The 19049-nt window shown below is 48.0% G+C and overlaps 1 protein-coding gene across 1 annotated transcript in view; it reads left to right on the forward strand.

Moving 5' to 3' along the window:
* SUFU (SUFU negative regulator of hedgehog signaling) overlaps positions 1 to 19049 on the forward strand; it is a gene marked incomplete in the record, with an annotated part of 139474 nt that overhangs the window by 99018 nt on the left and 21407 nt on the right. The window contains 6 exon segments of the mRNA NM_001098083.2: position 12010; positions 12012 to 12157; positions 13035 to 13120; positions 13374 to 13446; positions 16498 to 16654; positions 18461 to 18572. Coding sequence (NP_001091552.1) covers position 12010; positions 12012 to 12157; positions 13035 to 13120; positions 13374 to 13446; positions 16498 to 16654; positions 18461 to 18572 — 575 coding nt within the window.

Genomic DNA, 19049 nt, shown 5'->3' on the forward strand with positions numbered 1-19049 from the left:
GAGCCAAGGGTGGCCCCCTAGCTTCCTGGCTGGGCCAGATCTGTGTCACTGCACACAGAGTTCCTGAGGCATTTCTGAGGTATCAAGGAGGAGTTCTTTCTGATTTTATTTTTTTAAGTGTATTAATAATATGTAAGTACATTTTTTGAGGCTAAAAATTCAGATTCTACAGATAAAGCCCTCCTTAACCACACAACCCAATCTCAGGCCCCTCCCTAAAAAAAGTCATTTATCTGTATGACCATCTAGACACTTTTTTTTTTCTGTGTATTCACCTTCTTCTAGGTACCTAAAGAAATGAGATGGGTTTACTTTTTTTTTTCCTTCTTTAATGTAAGTGAAATGATACTGTTCTTCACAGATAGATTTTTCAATTAACAGTATGTCTTGCAGATCTTTCCATGTCAATTATGAAGTTTATCTATTTTTTTCCTTTTTACTGTTGCCTATGATTTGGTAGCATGTTTAGGCCATCATTTAACCATTTTCTTAGTGATGCACATTCAGGCTGTTTCACTTTTTCCATGATCACAAACAATGCACCAATGCTGCAACCATCCTTGTTCACTCCTCCTTGGGCACATGTTCTGCTGTAGGGTAGATGCTAAGAAGTAGAATGATTGAGTCAAAGGGAATGTATCTTTATTAATAGTTTCTGCCATGTGGCCCTCTACAGTGACTATGCTAGTTTACATATTTGTTGTTTAGTTGCTAAGTTGTGTCCGACTCTTTTGTGACCCCATGGACTATAGCCCGCCAGTCTCCTTTGTCCATCGGATTTCCCCGACAGGAATACTGGAGTGGGTTGCCACTTCCTTTTCTAGAGGACTTTTCCGACCCAGGGATTGAACCTGCGTCTCCAGCATTGGCAGGAGGATTCTTTACCACTGAGCCACCATGGAAGCATTAGCAACTAAATGGATTTTCCTGTGGATTTAAATACTAGTCTCTTTAGGAAAGAGGCAGAAGGAGTAGAAGCATGCAGTTGATTTTAAAACTTTAAAACATCTCTTGGCATGTAGGGGTTGCAAGTTTAAAATCTTTTTTGTTATTTTGGCTTTTGGAACAAAGGAGCTTGGAATCTGCTCTGCGTGTAGGTGGTGAGTCCTCTGCCAGTTCAGAAGAGTGAGAGGAGCACGGACAGGTTTTGCCCAGTTACTAGCCTCTGGGCAGAAGACTCCGCCTTTACATTCTGACAGATGTCTAAACACATGGAGCTGCTTTAAGAGAGAAGTGAAAGCATCTGCCAGTTTAGGACTCAGGGCTTTCTGGAAGGCCCCGAATTCCTTACAGGAGGGTATGGCCATGGTGGGTGGAGGAACAGGATTTGACTAGTGACAGCTGCTACCTGTGGCAGATAGATCCCTACGAGCTCCCACTGCAGTCAAGGGCCTCGCCATCCACACGGGGAGAATGAGGGTGTCGCACTGGGACCCTGTGTGTGTGGACATGGAGTGTCCGGGATCTGCCGTCGGCCTCTGGGGTTATTCCCACTACCAGATAGAGAGCCCGTCCTGAGACTCACTTTTGGGGGAGGACCCTGGGGGCCACTGGCAGCCTACCAGCCCCCTCCTGCACTGATTTTGCTGAGTTTCTCTGTTATGAAAGGGGTCTCCCTTCCCCTGCATCGTTTGCCTTTGTATCTGTGTCTTTGAGGAAGAGGGAGGAAGGTGGAGAGCCAGAGGTTGTTGAGAAAATACATAGGGAAACAATTTTGAGTCTCCTTGGACTGGCTTTCCAATCCTTGGCAATTCCTTTGATTCTGGACGAAACCTAGAAGAAATATCCTTTGCTTTCCCCTTCAGTTTTGTAAGAACAAGCACGTCTCCTCTTGCTCTTCCTGACTTAATCAAGTGGTATGGCACGCCCACTTCCCCAGCAGTGTCTTGCAGCCACATTGAGCCAGATTAATGTCACACAGAACTAGTTGAAGGACTCTCTCTAACCAAACACTCAGATTCACTTTTCCAGTCTAGAGAAACTGCCTTCAGGAGTTCTAAAAGGTGGGAGAGGGGTTGAATTCTTGCTTCCACCCCTTGACCAGGTTGGAAAAGCTTGACACCATCCACCCAGCTATGAAGAACTTTGCCTGCTGGCCACGAAAGCCCGTTAACACACGTACAGGCAATCTGTCTCTCTCCCGCCTCCACACACTGTTTGTTTGTTTTGTGGTTATTTCCTTCTTTCTTAAAGAAAGAATCCTGTCTCGGCCTTTCTTTGGAGGAGTGTGATTTGAAGCGCTGCAGCGGGGCGATTGTGCAATCCGGCTCCTGGAATCTCCTTCCTACAGTCTGCTGTGCATGTGTGCGCAGAAGGGCAGGGGTGCCAGATTCTGTTGTTCCATACCAATCGAAGCTTCTAAACTCCTGTGTCCCCCTCATACTGTCTGCTTACAGTACTCAAGTGTTAAAGGGGAATTTCCCAGGACACAGTCAGTTTTTTGCTCCTATGTGATACACATACATATTGTTCTCAGCTGCCATCCAGACTCCCTAGGGTAGGCTAGGTCTCACCAGTGCTGCAGGGCTCCGAACTGCACTCAGCTCTGGCTTGGAGCTGGGGAGTCTGGGCAGGCGGGCAGAGAAGTGTCCACTCATGACTTTATTTGGCTCCCTGGAGGAAGGAGAGTTGCCGTTGCCAGGAAAAGGTGAGCGCTGATCTTTCCCAGCAAGAAGGTCTGTTCCCTTCCTTCGGCGGGTGCTTTCACATGGATGTAGGGGAGGACTGCAGGAGGCTCTGGGTCTGAGGGTGCTAGGACAGTGAGGGCAGTGCCCTCTGCTTGATGCCTGGGGTGTCCCCTCCCCAGAATGAGCACAACATCTCATAGGTGTGTTAAGGGCTCCAGAAATGTAATCTGTGGCAGTGATACCAAGCTGTGACCTCAGAAAATGTTGGAGGCTCCTAATTTCTAGAAATCTACCATGACACAAATAGATGAGGCAATATACAACCCCACTTCTTTCCCTACAGCTTGGCTTAGAACAAGCAAGGAGAAAGCACCAGGGCTTAGAAATTAGGACAGGATTACATGGAGATCCAGCGGGGCAGTGGGCAGACTAAGTGGCTTCAGTTAGGAGTATCTGGGCTGGGCAGAGGCCGACAGGGCTGACTTTGAACTTCACCCCCTCCACCACCTCGGCTAGGCCTGGGTCATTCAGTAAAACCTCCAGGCTGTCTCCTCCTCCTGCTGGGGCATCTGGAGGCTGCTCGTGCCTGTGCAGACTTGTGTTTCTGCCCATTTAATGTATTGCAGTTCATGGGCCTTCAGTTGACTTGAAGGGTCTCTCTTCCAACCACAGAGGAGACCTTCTCTGGGCCCAGCTCCAGCAGCCCACAGTGGGCCTTCTCAGGAAGGAGAGAGGGTGAGGCCATTGCCAGATTCTCCCCACCTGGAATGTTGGTTTGATCCTGGGACTTTCTGAGACAGGGGAGGCCACCTGACCTTCCCGCTCAGCCATCTGTGTCGGAACATCTGGCATTTCAGGGAAGAACTGCTTAGCTGTCCTAGGAACCAGCTCTATGTCTTCATTTGGGAAGTATGGAAGGCTTCATCGTGAAAGTGATTTGTGAGTACCAAGAAGATGAGAGGGATGGAAAGATGATGATGGCAACCCCATTGTTCAGAGCTTGACCCTAAAGTTGACAGACTCCAGTCTACCAGCCTGCTTTGGGCTGCCTTTTGTTTTCCTCCACTCCCTGAAACACCTCTTGCAGACCTGCCACCCCTTTGACACCTGCCCCAGTTCAGCTGGGTTTCCTGCCTTTGCTCTTCATGTCTGGAGCGCAGGTAACCATCCGCAAGCATGAGTACTTCTGGCATCCGCCATGAGAAACCCTGTCTTTGAGGCTCCAGGAGACAACATTAACCCGTTCTCCTCAGACCAAGCTTATGGAGTCTGACCACTGAGATGGGGGGTGGGGGAGGCGGGGGGCTCCTCCTATACTTCTACACAGAATGGAAACAGATCCCACTCTTAAGAACTCTTGAAGAACGCATTTGTTTCTTAGTGTTTCAAAGGCAGCTCTCATTATTTTGCAAACAATAGCTGTTTTCTTCTGCAATCCATTTCCCTAGATTTTGCTAACTTCTTCTATGTAGCACAGTCCAACTTCAAACCCCCATGACTAAAGCTGGATGTTCGCGAGGTAGGGTAGGGTGACAGCCAATTCAAGGGGTCAGTTAGAATCTGCACAGCCATACGCACCGCCCCCCCGCCCCAACCTCTTAAGAGTTCTTGCCAGGGAGTTGTTTGTTACTGGGGAGAGACATCCAGTGATGAAAGCTTTCTTTAAATTGAGCAAGGGGCAGAACTGAAGCGAGTATGTTTTGGATCCTATGCCACCCTGAAGTGGTGTAAATTTTCCAAACAGGCTGCAGCAGCGGAATGGTACTGCAACATGGTACTGGGAGGCGGAGAGGAAGAGGGAGGGAATGTGAAGTGGCCTCCAGGCCTCACCTGGAATTGCCCACCTTCACACCTCCTGGCAGCCCCTCTGCTGTGCAGTTTGGGTGGGGTTCCCAGGGATGTCTGGGTAAGAACACTTGAGGGGACCAAAGAAAGGAAGGGAGAGGGAGCGAGCTCCTCTAACCACTGGGCTGAACAGCTGGGCCTCCAACCGAGGCAGTATTAGCATTTCAAAACCCCTCTGATGGGGCTGAGGCCTTCCCGGGGTGGGCGCTGGGCCTGAGAGCAGAGGCCGTGCTGGCTCCGCACAGAATGGGGCTGAGCATCCGGGGCATAAAGACCAGGCCGGACTCAAGAATGAGCCCATTGTGGCTTTGTCCCAGGCTTGAAAACTGTGACCAAGGCTCTTTCATTGTTAAGAAAGACCGTTTCTTGGCCAGAGCAGAGCTCAAAAGTCTGGTTCACCCAGCAGGCAGGTCTGGGAGGTTGTTAACTACGTGCTCTCTAAACCTTTCCGTGGGTAGTTAAGACCGTCTCACTCCGGATCACGCAGGTTGGTGTGTTGGTTCTGGAACAGCAACCCGGGTCTGTCTCCCAGCTGACTAAAGTCAACCCCTTCCCAAACTGTCTGTACAGAGTTGCTTTTCGTTATTCGTATTTCATTTAAACAGTGTAGCTTTGTAAAGCATGTATTTTTAAATTGATGTTAATTCTGGTTAATAAAGGTCGTAATTCCAAACCTCTGTAGCCTCTTCCCTGTTTCCAGCCAAAGTCTGCTTAGAGGTGGGGCGCTGGAGGGAACTGGCCACTCTTCCTTAATCCAGGAGCAATGGTGCCACCTACTGGCAGTTGCTGTTAGCTACAGGTTCTGTGGCCTGTCGTGCTTTTTGATAAAGGGACTTTGACCGAGATGGAAGTAGCAGTATTCCAGTACAGGAGTAATATCATGCTCCAGTGGAACACGCACTGAGTAGGCACACTCTTTCCTACTTACAGATGTGGAAGGGCTTAGAGACTGTGATTGGGCAAGTTGCCCAGGGTCACAGAGGCAAATAGGCTTCCCTGGTGGCACTTAGTGGTAAAGAATATGCCCGCCAATGCAGGTTAGATGTAAGAGACACAGGTTTGATCCCTGGGTAGGGAAGACCCCCCTGGAGAAGAGAATAGCTACCCACTCCAGTATTCTTGCCTGGAGAATGCCATGGACAGTGGAGCCTGGTGGGCTACAGTCCATAGGGTCACACAGAGTTGGACACAACTAAAGTGACTTAGCACGAACATGCACGCAGCAGAGGCAAATAGGACAGAGCCTTCCCACCTGCAAAATTAGCCAGTTGGCCAGGGTTTGCCAAAGCCAGCAAGAGATTTTAGATGGTAACTGGACAAAGCACTCAATACTGTGACGAGTGAGGACTGTCTTCCCTCTTCAGTTCTGATTCAGTCCTGCTGAGTTTGTCAGTTTGATATGACTCTTTAAACCTTTAACAGTCTTTGACCCTTGTTTATTTCAGTTTTTAACAATGTTAGATAGGCAGCAGTATCAGTTATACATTATTAACTTTTTTCATTAAATTATTTTGAAGTTATCAAAATTATCTTCCTCTTTATGACAAGCAAAATTGGTTTTTTATTTTCCTTATGTAGTATAGTGATATGACATTTCCTTTAAAGTAAGTTTGTTAGATTTTAAAAAGTGAGTCAATTTTAGGGGGGAAATACAGGTAGGCAATGGGATGGGTGTACACAGATAAGTTGAAAACCCTGATGGATGTTACGGGTGACTCAGAAGTGTGGGCGATGTTGCACTGTGCCCATCCTCACTGGCTAGCTCTACAACCTTGGGCAATCTTGAGGATCCTTTCCTTGTTTGTAGAAAATGAAAATGGAGTAGTTGATTGCATAGGTGGACTATAAAATGCTGTGAAGTCTGGGGACTATGACTCAGGTTTCTCCCGGGTCAGGCTGCTTTACCTGTGAAGGTAGTAACAGTCCAGGGCCTTGTTTCTTCCACTTTTCTTCTCCCACAAGATTCTTCCCTTTTACCTGCTGCATTTTCTTTCTTCTTCTTAAAAATCACCTTTACAGAGATATAATTCACATATTTTATAGTTCACAGCTGTGAGACCATTACCCCAAAAAGCAGCCCCAGACCAGTCACTTCCCATTCCCCCTTACCCAATCCAGCCCTGCTGCTGCTGCTGCTGCTGCTAAGTCGCTTCAGTTGTGTCGGACTCTGTGCGACCCCATAGACGGCAGCCCACCAGGCTCCCCCATCCCTGCGATTCTCCAGGCAAGAATGCTAGAGTGGGTTGCCATTTCCTTCTCCAATTCATGAAAGTGAAAAGTGAAAGTGAAGTCACCCAGCCCTAGGCAACCACTAATCTGTCTATCTCTGTAGATTTGCCTACTCAGGACATTATGTATAAATGGAATCACACATGGCCTTTCGTGACTGGCTTCCCACTTAGCATCATGTTTTTGCTATGTTGTTCATGTTGTGGCATGTATCAATACTTCAGTATTTTGTATTGCCAAATAATATTCCATTGTGTGGATATACCACATTTTATTTATTCATTCATTAGTTGATGGACACTTGGGTTGTTTCCACCTTTGGGCTATTATGAATAATGCTGCTGTGAACACTGAAGTACAAGTCCTTGTGTGGACATGTTTTCATTTCTCTGGGGTATGTACCTACAAGTGGCATTGTTGGGTCATATGGTAATCCCATGTTTAGTATTTCATGGAATCACCAAACTTTTCCAAAGCAGTTCCACCATTTTACATGGGCTTCCTGGTAACTGAGCTGATAAAGAATTTGCCTGCAATACAGGAGACAAATACAGGTTGAATACAAATAGAATACAGGTTCAATTTCTGGGTCAGGAAATTACCCTGGAGAAGGGATAGGCTACCCACTCCAGTTTTCTTGGGCTTCCCTGGTGTCTCAGGTGGTAAAGAATCTGCCTGCAATGCAGGAGACCTGGGTTCAATCCCTGGGATGGGAAGATCCCCTGGAGGAGGGCATGGCAGCCCACTCCAGTATTCTTGCCTGGAGAATCCCCATGGACAGAGGAGCCTGGCTGGCTACAATCCTTGGGGGTCAGAAAGAGTCGGACACGACCAAGTGACTAAACACAGCACAGCACCACTAATGCAGAGGGGATCCAATTTTTCTAAATCCTCACCAATACTTGTTATTTTCTGAGGTTTTTGTTTGCTTTATTTTTTTATTTTTATAATGGCCATCCTAATGTACGTATGAGGGCTTCCCCCATAGCTCAGTCGGTAAAGAATCTACCTGCGATGCAGGAGACCCAGGAAGATCCCCTGGAGAAGGAAAGAACAACCCACTCCAGTATCCTTGCCTGGAGAATCCCATGGAGAGAGGAACCTGGCAGGCTACAGTCCATGGGGTCACGAGAGTTGGATACGACTTAGCGGCTAAATCAATCAATGTGTGTAAAGTGATTATTTCCTTGTGGTTTCCATTTGCGTTGCTTTTCACTTTCTTGAATCACAACAGGTTTTAATTTTAATGAAGTCCAATTTATCTTCTCTTTGTTTGTGTGTGCTTTTGGTATCTATCTAAGAACATTGCCTAATTCAAGGACAGAAGATTTACTCTTATGTTTCTTCTAAGAGTTTTGTAGTTCTATTATAGTTAGGTTTATGATCCATTTTGAATTAAGTTTTATTTATGGTTTAGAGAAGGAATCCAGCTTGATTGTCTTGGATGTAGATATTCAGTTGTTCCATCACTATCTGCAGAAAAGAGTATTCTTTCCTGTATTGAATTGTCTTGACTATCTTGTCAGAAATTAATTGACCATAAATTTGAGGGTTTGTTTCTGGACTCTATAAATTGTGTTACCTTGATCAAATGGTGTTCTTGTGCCAGTACCACACTGTCTTGATGACTATAGCTTTGTAGCAAGTTTTGAAAACAGAAAGATTAAATCGTCCATCTTTTTCAAGATTGTTTTGGTTATTCTGTGTCCCTTGCATTTTCAAATGAATTTTAAGATCAGGTTGTGAATTTCTGCAAAAAACGGAGGGGGGGCATTTGGCATTTTAACAGGGACTGTATTAAATCTGTAGATCATTTTGGGGAATATTGCCATCTTAACAACATTAAGTCTCCTGGTTTATGAGCAATTTGCATCTATGTAGGTCTTCTCTATTTTCTTGTAGCAGTCGTTTTATTGTTTCCAGAGTACAAATTTTACATTTCTTTTGTTAAATTTATTCCCAAGTATTGTATTCTTTTTGATTCTGTTGTGAATGGAATTATTTTATCAATTTCATTTTCAAGTTGCTCTTCTTAGTGTATAGAAATATGCACTAGCTGTTTATTATTCTTATATCCTGAAATCTTGCTGAACTTGTGTTTTTCTGATAGTTTTTTAGTAGATTCCTTAGGATTTCAATTATAAGATCATGTCATCTATAGATAGAGGTAGTTTTATTTCCTTGTCAGTCTATCTAATTTTTTATTTGTTTTTCTTACCTTATTGCCTTGGTTAGAACCTCTAATACCATAGGGTTTTTTGTTTGTTTGTTTGTTTTGTTTTTTAGAACCTAGGGAATGATTCCCTCTTGGTCCTTCTTTTCTATTTTATTGTATTCTCTTTAAGTGTTACTGATGTATTTGTTTGCTTTTGGCCGCACTGGGTCTTCACCGGTGTGCACGGGCTTTCTCTAGTTGTGGTGAGCAGGGGCTGCCTCTAGGTGCAGTGTGCAGGCTTCTCCTTGTGGTGGCTCCTCTCGTCGTGGAGCACAGGCTCTAGACACACAGGCTTCAGTAGTTGTGGCTCAAGGGCTCCCCACAACATGTGGAATCTTTTCAAAGCATGGATCAAACCCACGTCCCCTGCATTGTCAGGGGTATTCTTAACCGCAGGACTACCAGGGAAGTTCAGAACCCCTAATACCATGTTGAATAAAAGTGGTGAGAGCCCGTATCTCTGTTTTGTTGTTGATCTTAGAGGGAAATAATTCAGTGTTTCATCATCAGGTATGATGTTAGCTGTAGATTTTTTGTAGGTGCCCTTTAACAGATTGAGGAAGTTCTCATCTATTCCTAGTTTGAGTGTATTTGTCATAAAAAAAAAAAGTATTGCATTTTGATAAATGCTTTTTCTGTGTCTATGGAGAGAATCCTGTGATTTTCCAAAAAATCTGTATTCTGTTGACGTAGTATTTACATTACATTGATTGTCTTATGTTAAACTAACTTTGTATTTCTGGGATAAATCTCACTTGGTCATTGTGTCATTTTATATGTTGTTGTATTCATTTTGCTGATATTTTTGTTGATGATTTTTGTGTCCGTGCATAAGGGATATTGGTCCGTGGCTTTCTTTTCTTGTAATGCCTTTGGTTTTGGTATCAGGGCTTTATAGAATGAATTGGGAAGTGTTACCTTTTTTTTTTGTTTGATTTTTGGAAAAGTTTATGAAAAATTGGTATTAATTCTTCTCTAATTGTTGGTAGAATTTACATTGAAGTCATCGGGCCTAGACCTTTTATTGTGGGGGGAAGCTTTTAATTACTAATCCAGTCTTTTTACCTGTCGTATTGCTTCTTTCTTGCAGGTCATGTATGCTGCTTGTAGACACATACTTCTGTAAAGGGCAGAAAATCTGGGAGGAGCAGGCTGAGCAGGAATTGGGAAATTGGGGGGTTTGTAGTTGACTCTCCCTGTGCCTTACTTTAAATGTTGACTGAAAAGTGATGAGATCTTGACAATTGCAGATTCCCAGATCATAAGCAATAGACCACAATGAACCACTATACATTAGTTCTACTACTAACTGTAGTTGGTATGAACTACGACAGTTATATAAAATATGAGGTAGTTGACTATTTCAGAATGAAAAATACAAACTTACTTCATGATTATTTAAAAAAATAAGAATAAGAAATGAAGTAGTTATTGTACATAAAACTATAGTAACCAAAACTGTATGGTATTAACATTAAAAACAGACACATAAATCAGTGGAACAGGGTAAAGAACCCAGGAATAAAGCCATACATGTGGTCAATTAATTTACAAAGTCAGAAAAAGAAAGATAAGTATCATATGATATCATTGACATGTGGAATCTAAAAAAATAAATAAACAAAAGAAAAAATGAAAACCAAGCTCATAGATACACATAACAGACAGATAGTTGCCAGAGGAGAGAGGAGGTTGCTGGGCGGGTAGGGGGGCGGGTAGGTGAAATTGGGTAAAGGGAGTTAAAAGGTACAACTTCCAGTTACAAGATAAATTCTATGGAGGTATATACAGCAGAGTGGCTATGGTCAACAATACTGTGTTATATACGTGAAGGTTCCGAAGAGAGTAGATCCTAAAAGTTCTCATCACAAGAAAAAAAAATATCTTGTGTGGTGATTGGCTTGTTGTGATAATAATTTAACAATATATACATATAGCAAATCATTATGTTGTGTACCTTAAGCCAATATAATACAATATTATATTTATAAATAATAATTTATAATTGAGGGGAAACTATGAGGTAACTTTCTGTGTGTTGATATGAATGATCTCCAGGATACATAATTTTGAATGAAATGTGCAAAACAATGTGAAGTGGGAAGAAATGGAAAAGGACCTGTAGATGCCTTCAGTCTGGTAAATGCAGACCTGTGGAAGGATACCCAAGGTGAAAGGCAGGGGAACAGGAAACTTCATAGCATCTGGGTATTTTCCCCTTGTGGCTCTGCTCCCTCACGCATCTTTCTTTGAAGCAGTGGGCCCGTGTGAAGGGCAACAGGGAGACTGTCAGGTGGCCGTATTTGCACGTTTCTCTTAGGCAGCCTGGGCCCAAAGCCTGTGTCCTCCAGGGCAGCAGCTGCCCCTCCGGGCTGCATGTCTCTGCCGAGGTGTGTGAGGCATGGTCAGATCTCCGTCTGCTGAGGAGCTGTTCCCTGAATCTCTCTGCCTATGGGAAACTCGCCCTCCGAGGTTGGGGATTCCTATTTGAACAGTTCCAGCTGCACAGACAGAGAAGGCAATGGCACCCCACTCCAGCACTCTTGCCTGGGAAATCCCATGGACGGAGGAGCCTGGTGGGCTTCCGTCTGTGGGGTCGCACAGTTGGACACGACAGATGCGACTTAGCAGCAGCAGCAACAGCAGCTGCACAGAAATCCTAGTATGTTTTTCCAAGGTGAAGGGCTTTCACAGCCCTCCAGCCTTCCTGTGGACTTCTGGCTGAATTCTTTCATTCTTCTGTACTTCATTCTTTCTTGGCAGACCTGATCGTGGCTGCCCCTTCCCACTGAACTCCCCCAGTGAAGGTGCTGGGGAAGTGAAGATTCCAGAAGTTGTTGGGCCCCCCAAGCGAGCAGCCCCACTGGCAGCCTGTCATTTTCCATTGAAGGCTGGCAGGATTGGCAAGCAGGAATGCATTTGATTTGGGTGAAATAGCCATATTCTTTGCTCTCATCTGAGTGAATGCTTCCCCTCCTTCACTGGGGCCACCTTGGAAGGCTATGGAGCCTCCCAGCCCAGGCTTCTCAGGCCCCAGCTTGGGCTTCAGGGCTGCCTGCCAGGCCTCAAACACTGAGGACCCTCACGTCTCTCCACAGAGAACACCTTCTGCAGTGGCGACCACGTGTCTTGGCACAGTCCTTTGGACAACAGTGAGTCAAGAATTCAGCACATGCTGCTGACAGAGGACCCGCAGATGCAGCCTGTGCAGACACCCTTTGGGGTGGTCACCTTCCTCCAGGTGAGGCCCGGGTTGGACATGGGCTCCAGCCTTCCCTGGCAGGATGGGAGGGCGGGTGGTCTTCTCCCTCTTTCTAGTCCCTCTGATGGTCTGTCAGGTGGATTCGGGTGGTCTGCTTCAATCTGCTGAGATGGGCTGAGGGGGCAGGGGCGGGGCCATTTGGGTAGGAGAGGGTGGCCATAGCTGAGTGGATAGCAGGGGAGGGTATTTCTGTGAACTTATAAGACCTGGACAGCCACAGGCCCAGGACCCCTCTGGCGGGCAGCTTGGGGCTGGACTGGACCTTACCCAGAGGAGCGTGCATCTCCCCCAGCTGTAACCAGGCTGCTTGTGGTCATGGTGGGTCTCTGTGAAGGTCTAGTTTTTTCCTCTGAGATGTACTCAAAAGTTCAGCCCCTGATAAGGAAGGGAGCTTTTCTTCGAGCTGCTGGCAGCCTCTGGTTGTCTTTCCGAGCTAGAAGGGTCTCAGAATCTCCTCTGTTTACGATTCCTGTGATCTCGACTGGGCAGGAACATCTCCTTGGACCTCCCCTGTTTCCAGAGACGTGGGCTGGGGACCCATCCTAAGTCTGCAGGGCCCTGATTTTCTCTTCTGCCATCTGGGGCATGGCTTTGTGTCACCCAGACACCTGAGCCATCGCAGCAGGACAAGGGTCAGACCTTGGTGCCCCACCTGTGGACCCATCTGTCTCCTAGTCAGGCCGCTGTTCCTTTCTAAGGGAACCATCTTATTTTGGACACATCAACCCCAGAGCACAGATCCTGCCTGTGGTCCCCTAGGTTTGAGGACACTGAGAGAGCCTGTGTGGCTGACCTTCCGGATGGGTGGGAGGAATGGCCATTAACGCACAATGGCATCTTTGTCCTTGGGTCTCAGATCGTCGGTGTCTGCACTGAGGAGCTCCACGCAGCCCAGCAGTGGAATGGGCAGGGCATCCTGGAGCTGCTGCGGACAGTACCCGTGTGAGTGCACCCCTGCGCCAGGAGGTGGGGGCAGGCTCCCCAGGTCAGGGATTGGGAGCCCCTCCTTCCCCCTTACATTACTGCTCAGACTCTGGGTTTTCACACTGGGCCTCCCTGATCACTACCCCTGGCTGTCCCTTGGCCACTAGTACCCTGTGTTCTGGGCCTGGGGCAGTGAGCAGGGAAGGCTGTAGACCCAGCCCGTCAGCCCCAACCCCTCAGTTACCATCCTGTCCCCTTTCCTTGTCCACAGCGCTGGCGGTCCCTGGCTGATAACTGACATGCGGAGGGGAGAGACCATATTTGAGATCGATCCGCACTTGCAAGTATGTCTTGAGTGAGGAAAACCTTTCTAGCACACTGTGCCTAGGCCTCTGCCACATAACCCTGGTTTTCCTGCTGGGAAAACAGAGGAGCTGTATTTGTGAGTGAGTAGAAATATGGCATGATATGTAACTTGTTCTCTGAATTCTGCAGAGTACATAACGGAGCAGAGATTTCAGTCCAGGAAAAATTGTCTAAACACATTTTCCTGAATTTTAAAAGGATTGATTTTATTGAATGCAAATTATACATCAATAAACCTGACCAAAAAATTGGATCACCAGCAAGAAAGAAAATCAGTATAATGGGTATTGCTTGTCTGGGATTCATCCTGCCATGTTCCCCTTCTTAGAAGAACACGGGCTTCCTTTCAGAAAACCTCCCTACTGCCACTGCCGCACCATGACAGACAGTGGAACAGGTGACAGTGACCCCACAGCCCAGCTGCGGGGATGAGGGCTGATTGGTCTAAAGATCCTACCCTCTTTCAGATCATTTTCATCTTGGGCAGTCAGACACCGAGCTCCTCCCGTGGGTAGGTTGGTATCCCTTGATCTATAAAAGAAAGTCTTTGTACACACAGGTCGGCCGTTCCTGCTTGCTGTGTGGCCCACCTGTACAGTGGTGTCAGTGTCATCTCTGGGATTTTTAGAAGCAGCACTCTGTTTGTATGCAGGTGAATTTTGAAAGCCGGGTAGAGCATAACTTTGTTTCTTATGGGCTTCTCATGAAACAGGAACCGCAGACAGCCAGTAATGTGCCTGGCACGTGCCTGCCTCCTTCTCTTTTGCCCTTGCCCTTTGCAAGTCATTGCCATCTCTGAACATTTTATGCCTCTGTAGAAATCTCACAGGCCACAGGCAGCCTGTGTTAGTGCCAAGAGTTGGTGTTCTTTAGGAAGGCTGGGAGGGGGTAGGGAGAGGTAGCAGGCAGACAGGCAGCCTGCGGTCCCTGGGCTCATTACTGCAGACCTGGGAGTTCTCGGGCAGAAGCCTACTCATTCACAGATGATGCTCCTCTATTTACCTATTTACCTTTTCGATCACTGCCAGGATCCTCTGTTATCTCTCCTTTAACTTGGTTTCCTAGTAGCTTCTGCTTATGCAAGAACTGGAACCACATGGCTGTGTTTCCCTAAGCCCTTGTTCTGCAGCCACACTGGGATCCAGCACAGGGCATCATGGGCTGTTGCTTTGGCCCCTGTCCTAAGTGCCAAGTGCTAAGAAAGCACCCAGTCTTTAAGCTACTAGGGTAAGCAGCCTGTCCTTGCTCTACATACCGAGAACAGTTCTCCTTTCTAGTCTTCAGGCATCCCTAAGGCCAGCCAGCAGGACCCAGAGCACTAGTGTTCTTTAAAAGCAAGCAAAGCACCTCGGTGTGCGCCCAGTGGGAGCTGCTCTGTGCTCACTTGTGTCTCTGGGGTCTACTTGCAGCTGGTTTGTTTTAGAGCTGCTCCTGGCCCTTTGCTCCACACTCTACCACTAGCCAGTTGTGTGCGGGAACAAGTCCTCAGACTCCTCGGCATCTTTACCCTTTCTTGTTTACTCATAAAGTAAGTGGGCTGAGCTCATTGAGCCAAGAGATGTCTTCAGCTTCTTGCTTAGATGAGGGGCCCCAAGGTGGCCAGTGGAGAAGGAAAAACATAGACTCTATCCTGAGCAAACCTGCACGCCCCTGCCTAGGGCACAGAGAGCCACTCCCTGTTGTCAACTCAGAATCCTCAGCTTTGCCTGGGCTGATGGGAGCCCTGGAGATGGGGAGAGGGGGGCTGATGGGAAGGAGGCATCAGGCCAGGGCCACCTGCTGACGGTGTCCAGAAACAAGGACCCTCTCTGTAGGCTTACCTTGTGCTTTCTGAACAGGCTCCCCAGCCAAGCAGCAGGCCAGTATGGGCCTGTGGAGCCATGGGGAGAAGGTCCCCAGACAGGGAGGAGCAGATTCTAATTGAGGTCCTGACTCAGGAGCTTTATTTGGCCCACATGACTGTTTATGAACGAGGTTGCAGGAGCCTCCCAGATGACCTTTCATCCAAAGCCCAACAGCACAACTGTATTTTACCGGAAATCCCAGGGTATTTGTGTTCACCTCTTCCTTGAGACCATTTGGAGAGTGTTTGGACTCCACAATATCAAGGCCTGTGCGAAGGCAGGACCTCTGGTGGAGCTTGCAGATGCTCACCGCCCTCCCGGCCTCCAGTTCAGTCTAAGAAATGGAAAAGAATCTCCATCCAGAATCGTTGGCCAAACAAGTCAGCAATGCTGCAGGGAAAGTCCTGCCCTTCTGCTCTCTGGGGCTCGTCACCGTGTGACCACACCCTCTGCTGTTGGAAGAAGAAACTGCAGGTGTGGAGCTGGAGAGGTGGAGCTGAGTCCCAGTCTCTCCCGCCTGTGGCTGGCTTCCACACTGGCCTCTGGAGCAGGGCCGGGTGATCAGTCAGCAGAGGAAGGACTGTGCCTTTCCTCCAGGAGGTAGTTCCTGGCCCTGCTACGTCAGCTCCATAGGCCAGCACAGGGTGGGCAGAGTCAGGGCTCTGAAACAGGTGTGAAGGTCACTATACTGGAAGTCTAATGAGTGAGGAGAAGCTTCCCTTGGGATTTTCATTCTTCCCAGCTCCCCTAACTCCTGGTTCTCCTGGAGGAGCCCAGTGGCTGGCAGAGACTGTCACTCGTTAGTAACCAGGGCAGAATAGAGTCAGGAATCCTGTTCTTCTGACACCTGTCCCGTGCTTAGCTCTTACTCATGCTCGTGCTGGGTCCCTAAGTCATGTCCAGCTCTTTGTGACCCCATGGACTGTAGCCCACCAGGCTCCTCTGTCCCTGGGATTCTCCAGGCAAGAATACTGGAGTGGGTTGCCATCTCCTTCTCCAAGGTATCTTCCCTACCGAGGGGTCGAGCCCACCTCTCCCACATTGGCAGGTAGATTCTTACTGCTGAGCCACCAAGGAAGCCCTTACCTCTTATTGAGGCTCAGTAAATATGGGCAAGCAAATATGGGTGGTGACCTTGGGCCACTGGTTGGCTGAAGGAACTCTGGCTCTTTGGTTCTTTCCAAGCAGGAGCGAGTTGACAAAGGCATCGAGACAGACGGCTCCAACCTGAGTGGTGTCAGTGCCAAGTGCGCCTGGGATGACCTGAGCCGGCCCCCCGAGGATGACGAGGACAGCCGGAGCATCTGCGTGGGCGCTCAGCCCCGGCGGCTCTCCGGCAAAGGTGGGGGCCTTGCCTTCCCCTTGCCCAGGCTGGGTTTTAGCATTTCTTGGCAGTATTTAAACCGCCAGTGAGATCTCCAGCAAGGTGGAATGGAGGGAGCTTTACTGACCCATTTCTCCTGGGTTTTGTGTGTATGTATTTCACATTGTACCTCCAGCAGGGACCATTGTGTTTTAGGTTTGCCCCTTGCAATCTGAGGTCGGGGAGGTGAGTGGAAGCCCTAGAACAGTTACAGGAAACGACCATAGTCCACCCAAGTGCAGGAGAACAAGCCCTGGCCACCCACAGAATTGACACAGGGCCCAGCTCTAGCCTGAAAGCCATGCCAAACCCGAGGATCATACTGGCCTCAGCTCTGCCCAGGCCTCTGATGGGAAAGGCCTGAGTATGAGACCAGTTTATAGACTCTACCCCCCGCCCACACACACACTGTCTTGCAGATACAAAGTAAGGGCAGGGGCAAGCACCCTTACCTCTGAACCTAGGCGGGTGGGCCTTGGAGAAGGAGGGTATGGCTCTCCTGTTGGAAGCTCAGCATGCTAGTCTTGGCTAGAGAAGCAGTCATGGTTTTAAAGAAAGGGCATCCCTAACTATCTTCAAAAGAAAAGCAGCCATATATAAAGACATGTGCTTATAGCTGCTCTACTTCCTTTCTCTATGCTTCCCCCTTTCTTTATGTTTTGAAGAGTAAGATACTTGGTCCTGCATAAAATACAAACACATGTGATAGCAATTATAAAAGGTTTTCTTTCCATAAAGAACAACTTAAACCCCTCATGCAAATATCTGACCCTTTTCTTTCCTTCCTGCTTGTTCTAATGATGTGCCAAGCCCCAGGGAGGTTCTGAGAGACTGTACAGTTATTAGACTCATTCAGTTGCTTTTGCGAAAAAGAGCTAATTTAAGGAAGGATTCACAGCTTTGTCCAAAATTTCAACCATTATTGGCTATTTTAAAAAAATTCTTTTAAGTAAGATCCATGAGGCTGTAACAAACAGCTAGAAAAATCACTAATCATGTTCAGCATCTACCCTAAGCCCACCCTTTGATCAACCAACATTAATTTTCTTTTTAGTGTGTGTTTGCAGAAATAAGTCTTAGACCAAAATCTCAGTGTAGGGGACCAGAGTAGTAAGCTTTACCCCGAAGACCAGCAAAGCATCTTGCAAAGAAATAATTCCACCAAGAGACTCTTTTCTCACCTCCTGGTCCTTGGCAGATCTGTGAAGAGGCAGGGTTCCCTGGGATGGGACCAAGGTGGGAAGATGACTCAGCATCCCACTGACCTGGCCCCAGGGGAAAGGGTGTCAAGACCAGACACCAGCTGACTACCCCAAACCCAGAAACTTGTGTCAGGGACGCCTGCCCGTTCATGGCAGAGCACTTGCAGCCGTTACTGGCATCCAGTAAGTGGGAAGAATTCCTGGGTGGTCTTGGGCAGCGGCTGTCTTGTGAGTCACTGTCTGGACCCATGTTAGGGGTAAGCCTAGGGCCTGTGACACAAGAAAAGAAGGACAGTGGAGGAGAGCCCTGCCTTGGAAGGCGCCCTTCTGTGGTCCAGGGGCCATTCCTCGTCTTCTACAAGCATGGTGCTCTTCAGACCAAAAGTTTGGGGAGCACACAATGCCTCATCTGCCCCGTGTCCTCATGCTGCACTCAGATCTCACAGCTGATAGCTGGAGTGGCCTCAAGACCAACCTTCTCAGGGGCCTTTCCCCAGCACATCTGCAGAGCTAGGCTCTAAAGACGGGAATGGAGCTGCTGGGGCCCAGAGACCCATTGGGTAACTTGGTGGTGTCATTGCAGACACAGAGCAGATCCGGGAGACCTTGAGGAGAGGACTTGAGATCAACAGCAAACCCGTCCTTCCGCCAATCAACCCTCAGCGACAGAACGGCCTCACCCACGACCGGGCCCCGTAAGTTGCCCACCCACAGAGGGGGTCAGTCCAGCTTCCTGACAGCAGTGTCCCGAGACTGGGACACGGGAGCAGTTCTGTCCTTCAGATCCTGTCCCTATGGCTTGCATGAGAGAGAACAATGCCCAGAGGCCTTTCTGGATGGACTCAGGGTCTCTGGGGCACACAGATCCATGGTCATAAGGGCCTCGGAGGGGACCCAGCAGAGCAGAAATATAAACAACAGTAAATATTTACACGGGCTGTGTGAGCAGATGGGAGGCCAAGTTGGGGCGAAATCTGACTTGGGGCCTCCCAGCCTTGTGGGAGCCCATTGTGCTGAGCACCATTCCCCTCCTTATCTCGGCCTCGGCCAGAGTTGCCCTTCCTTCCTTCCTGGAGCCTGGTCTCCGGCTGATAGCTGCAACCCCAGGGGCCTCCCTGTCTGGCCAGCCCCAGACTGGACGCCTGCTGCTGAGGCCCTTCTTCCTGCCTCCT

The sequence above is a fragment of the Bos taurus genome, chromosome 26 (assembly GCF_002263795.3).
Source record: "Bos taurus isolate L1 Dominette 01449 registration number 42190680 breed Hereford chromosome 26, ARS-UCD2.0, whole genome shotgun sequence".
Classification (NCBI taxonomy): domain Eukaryota; kingdom Metazoa; phylum Chordata; class Mammalia; order Artiodactyla; family Bovidae; genus Bos; species Bos taurus.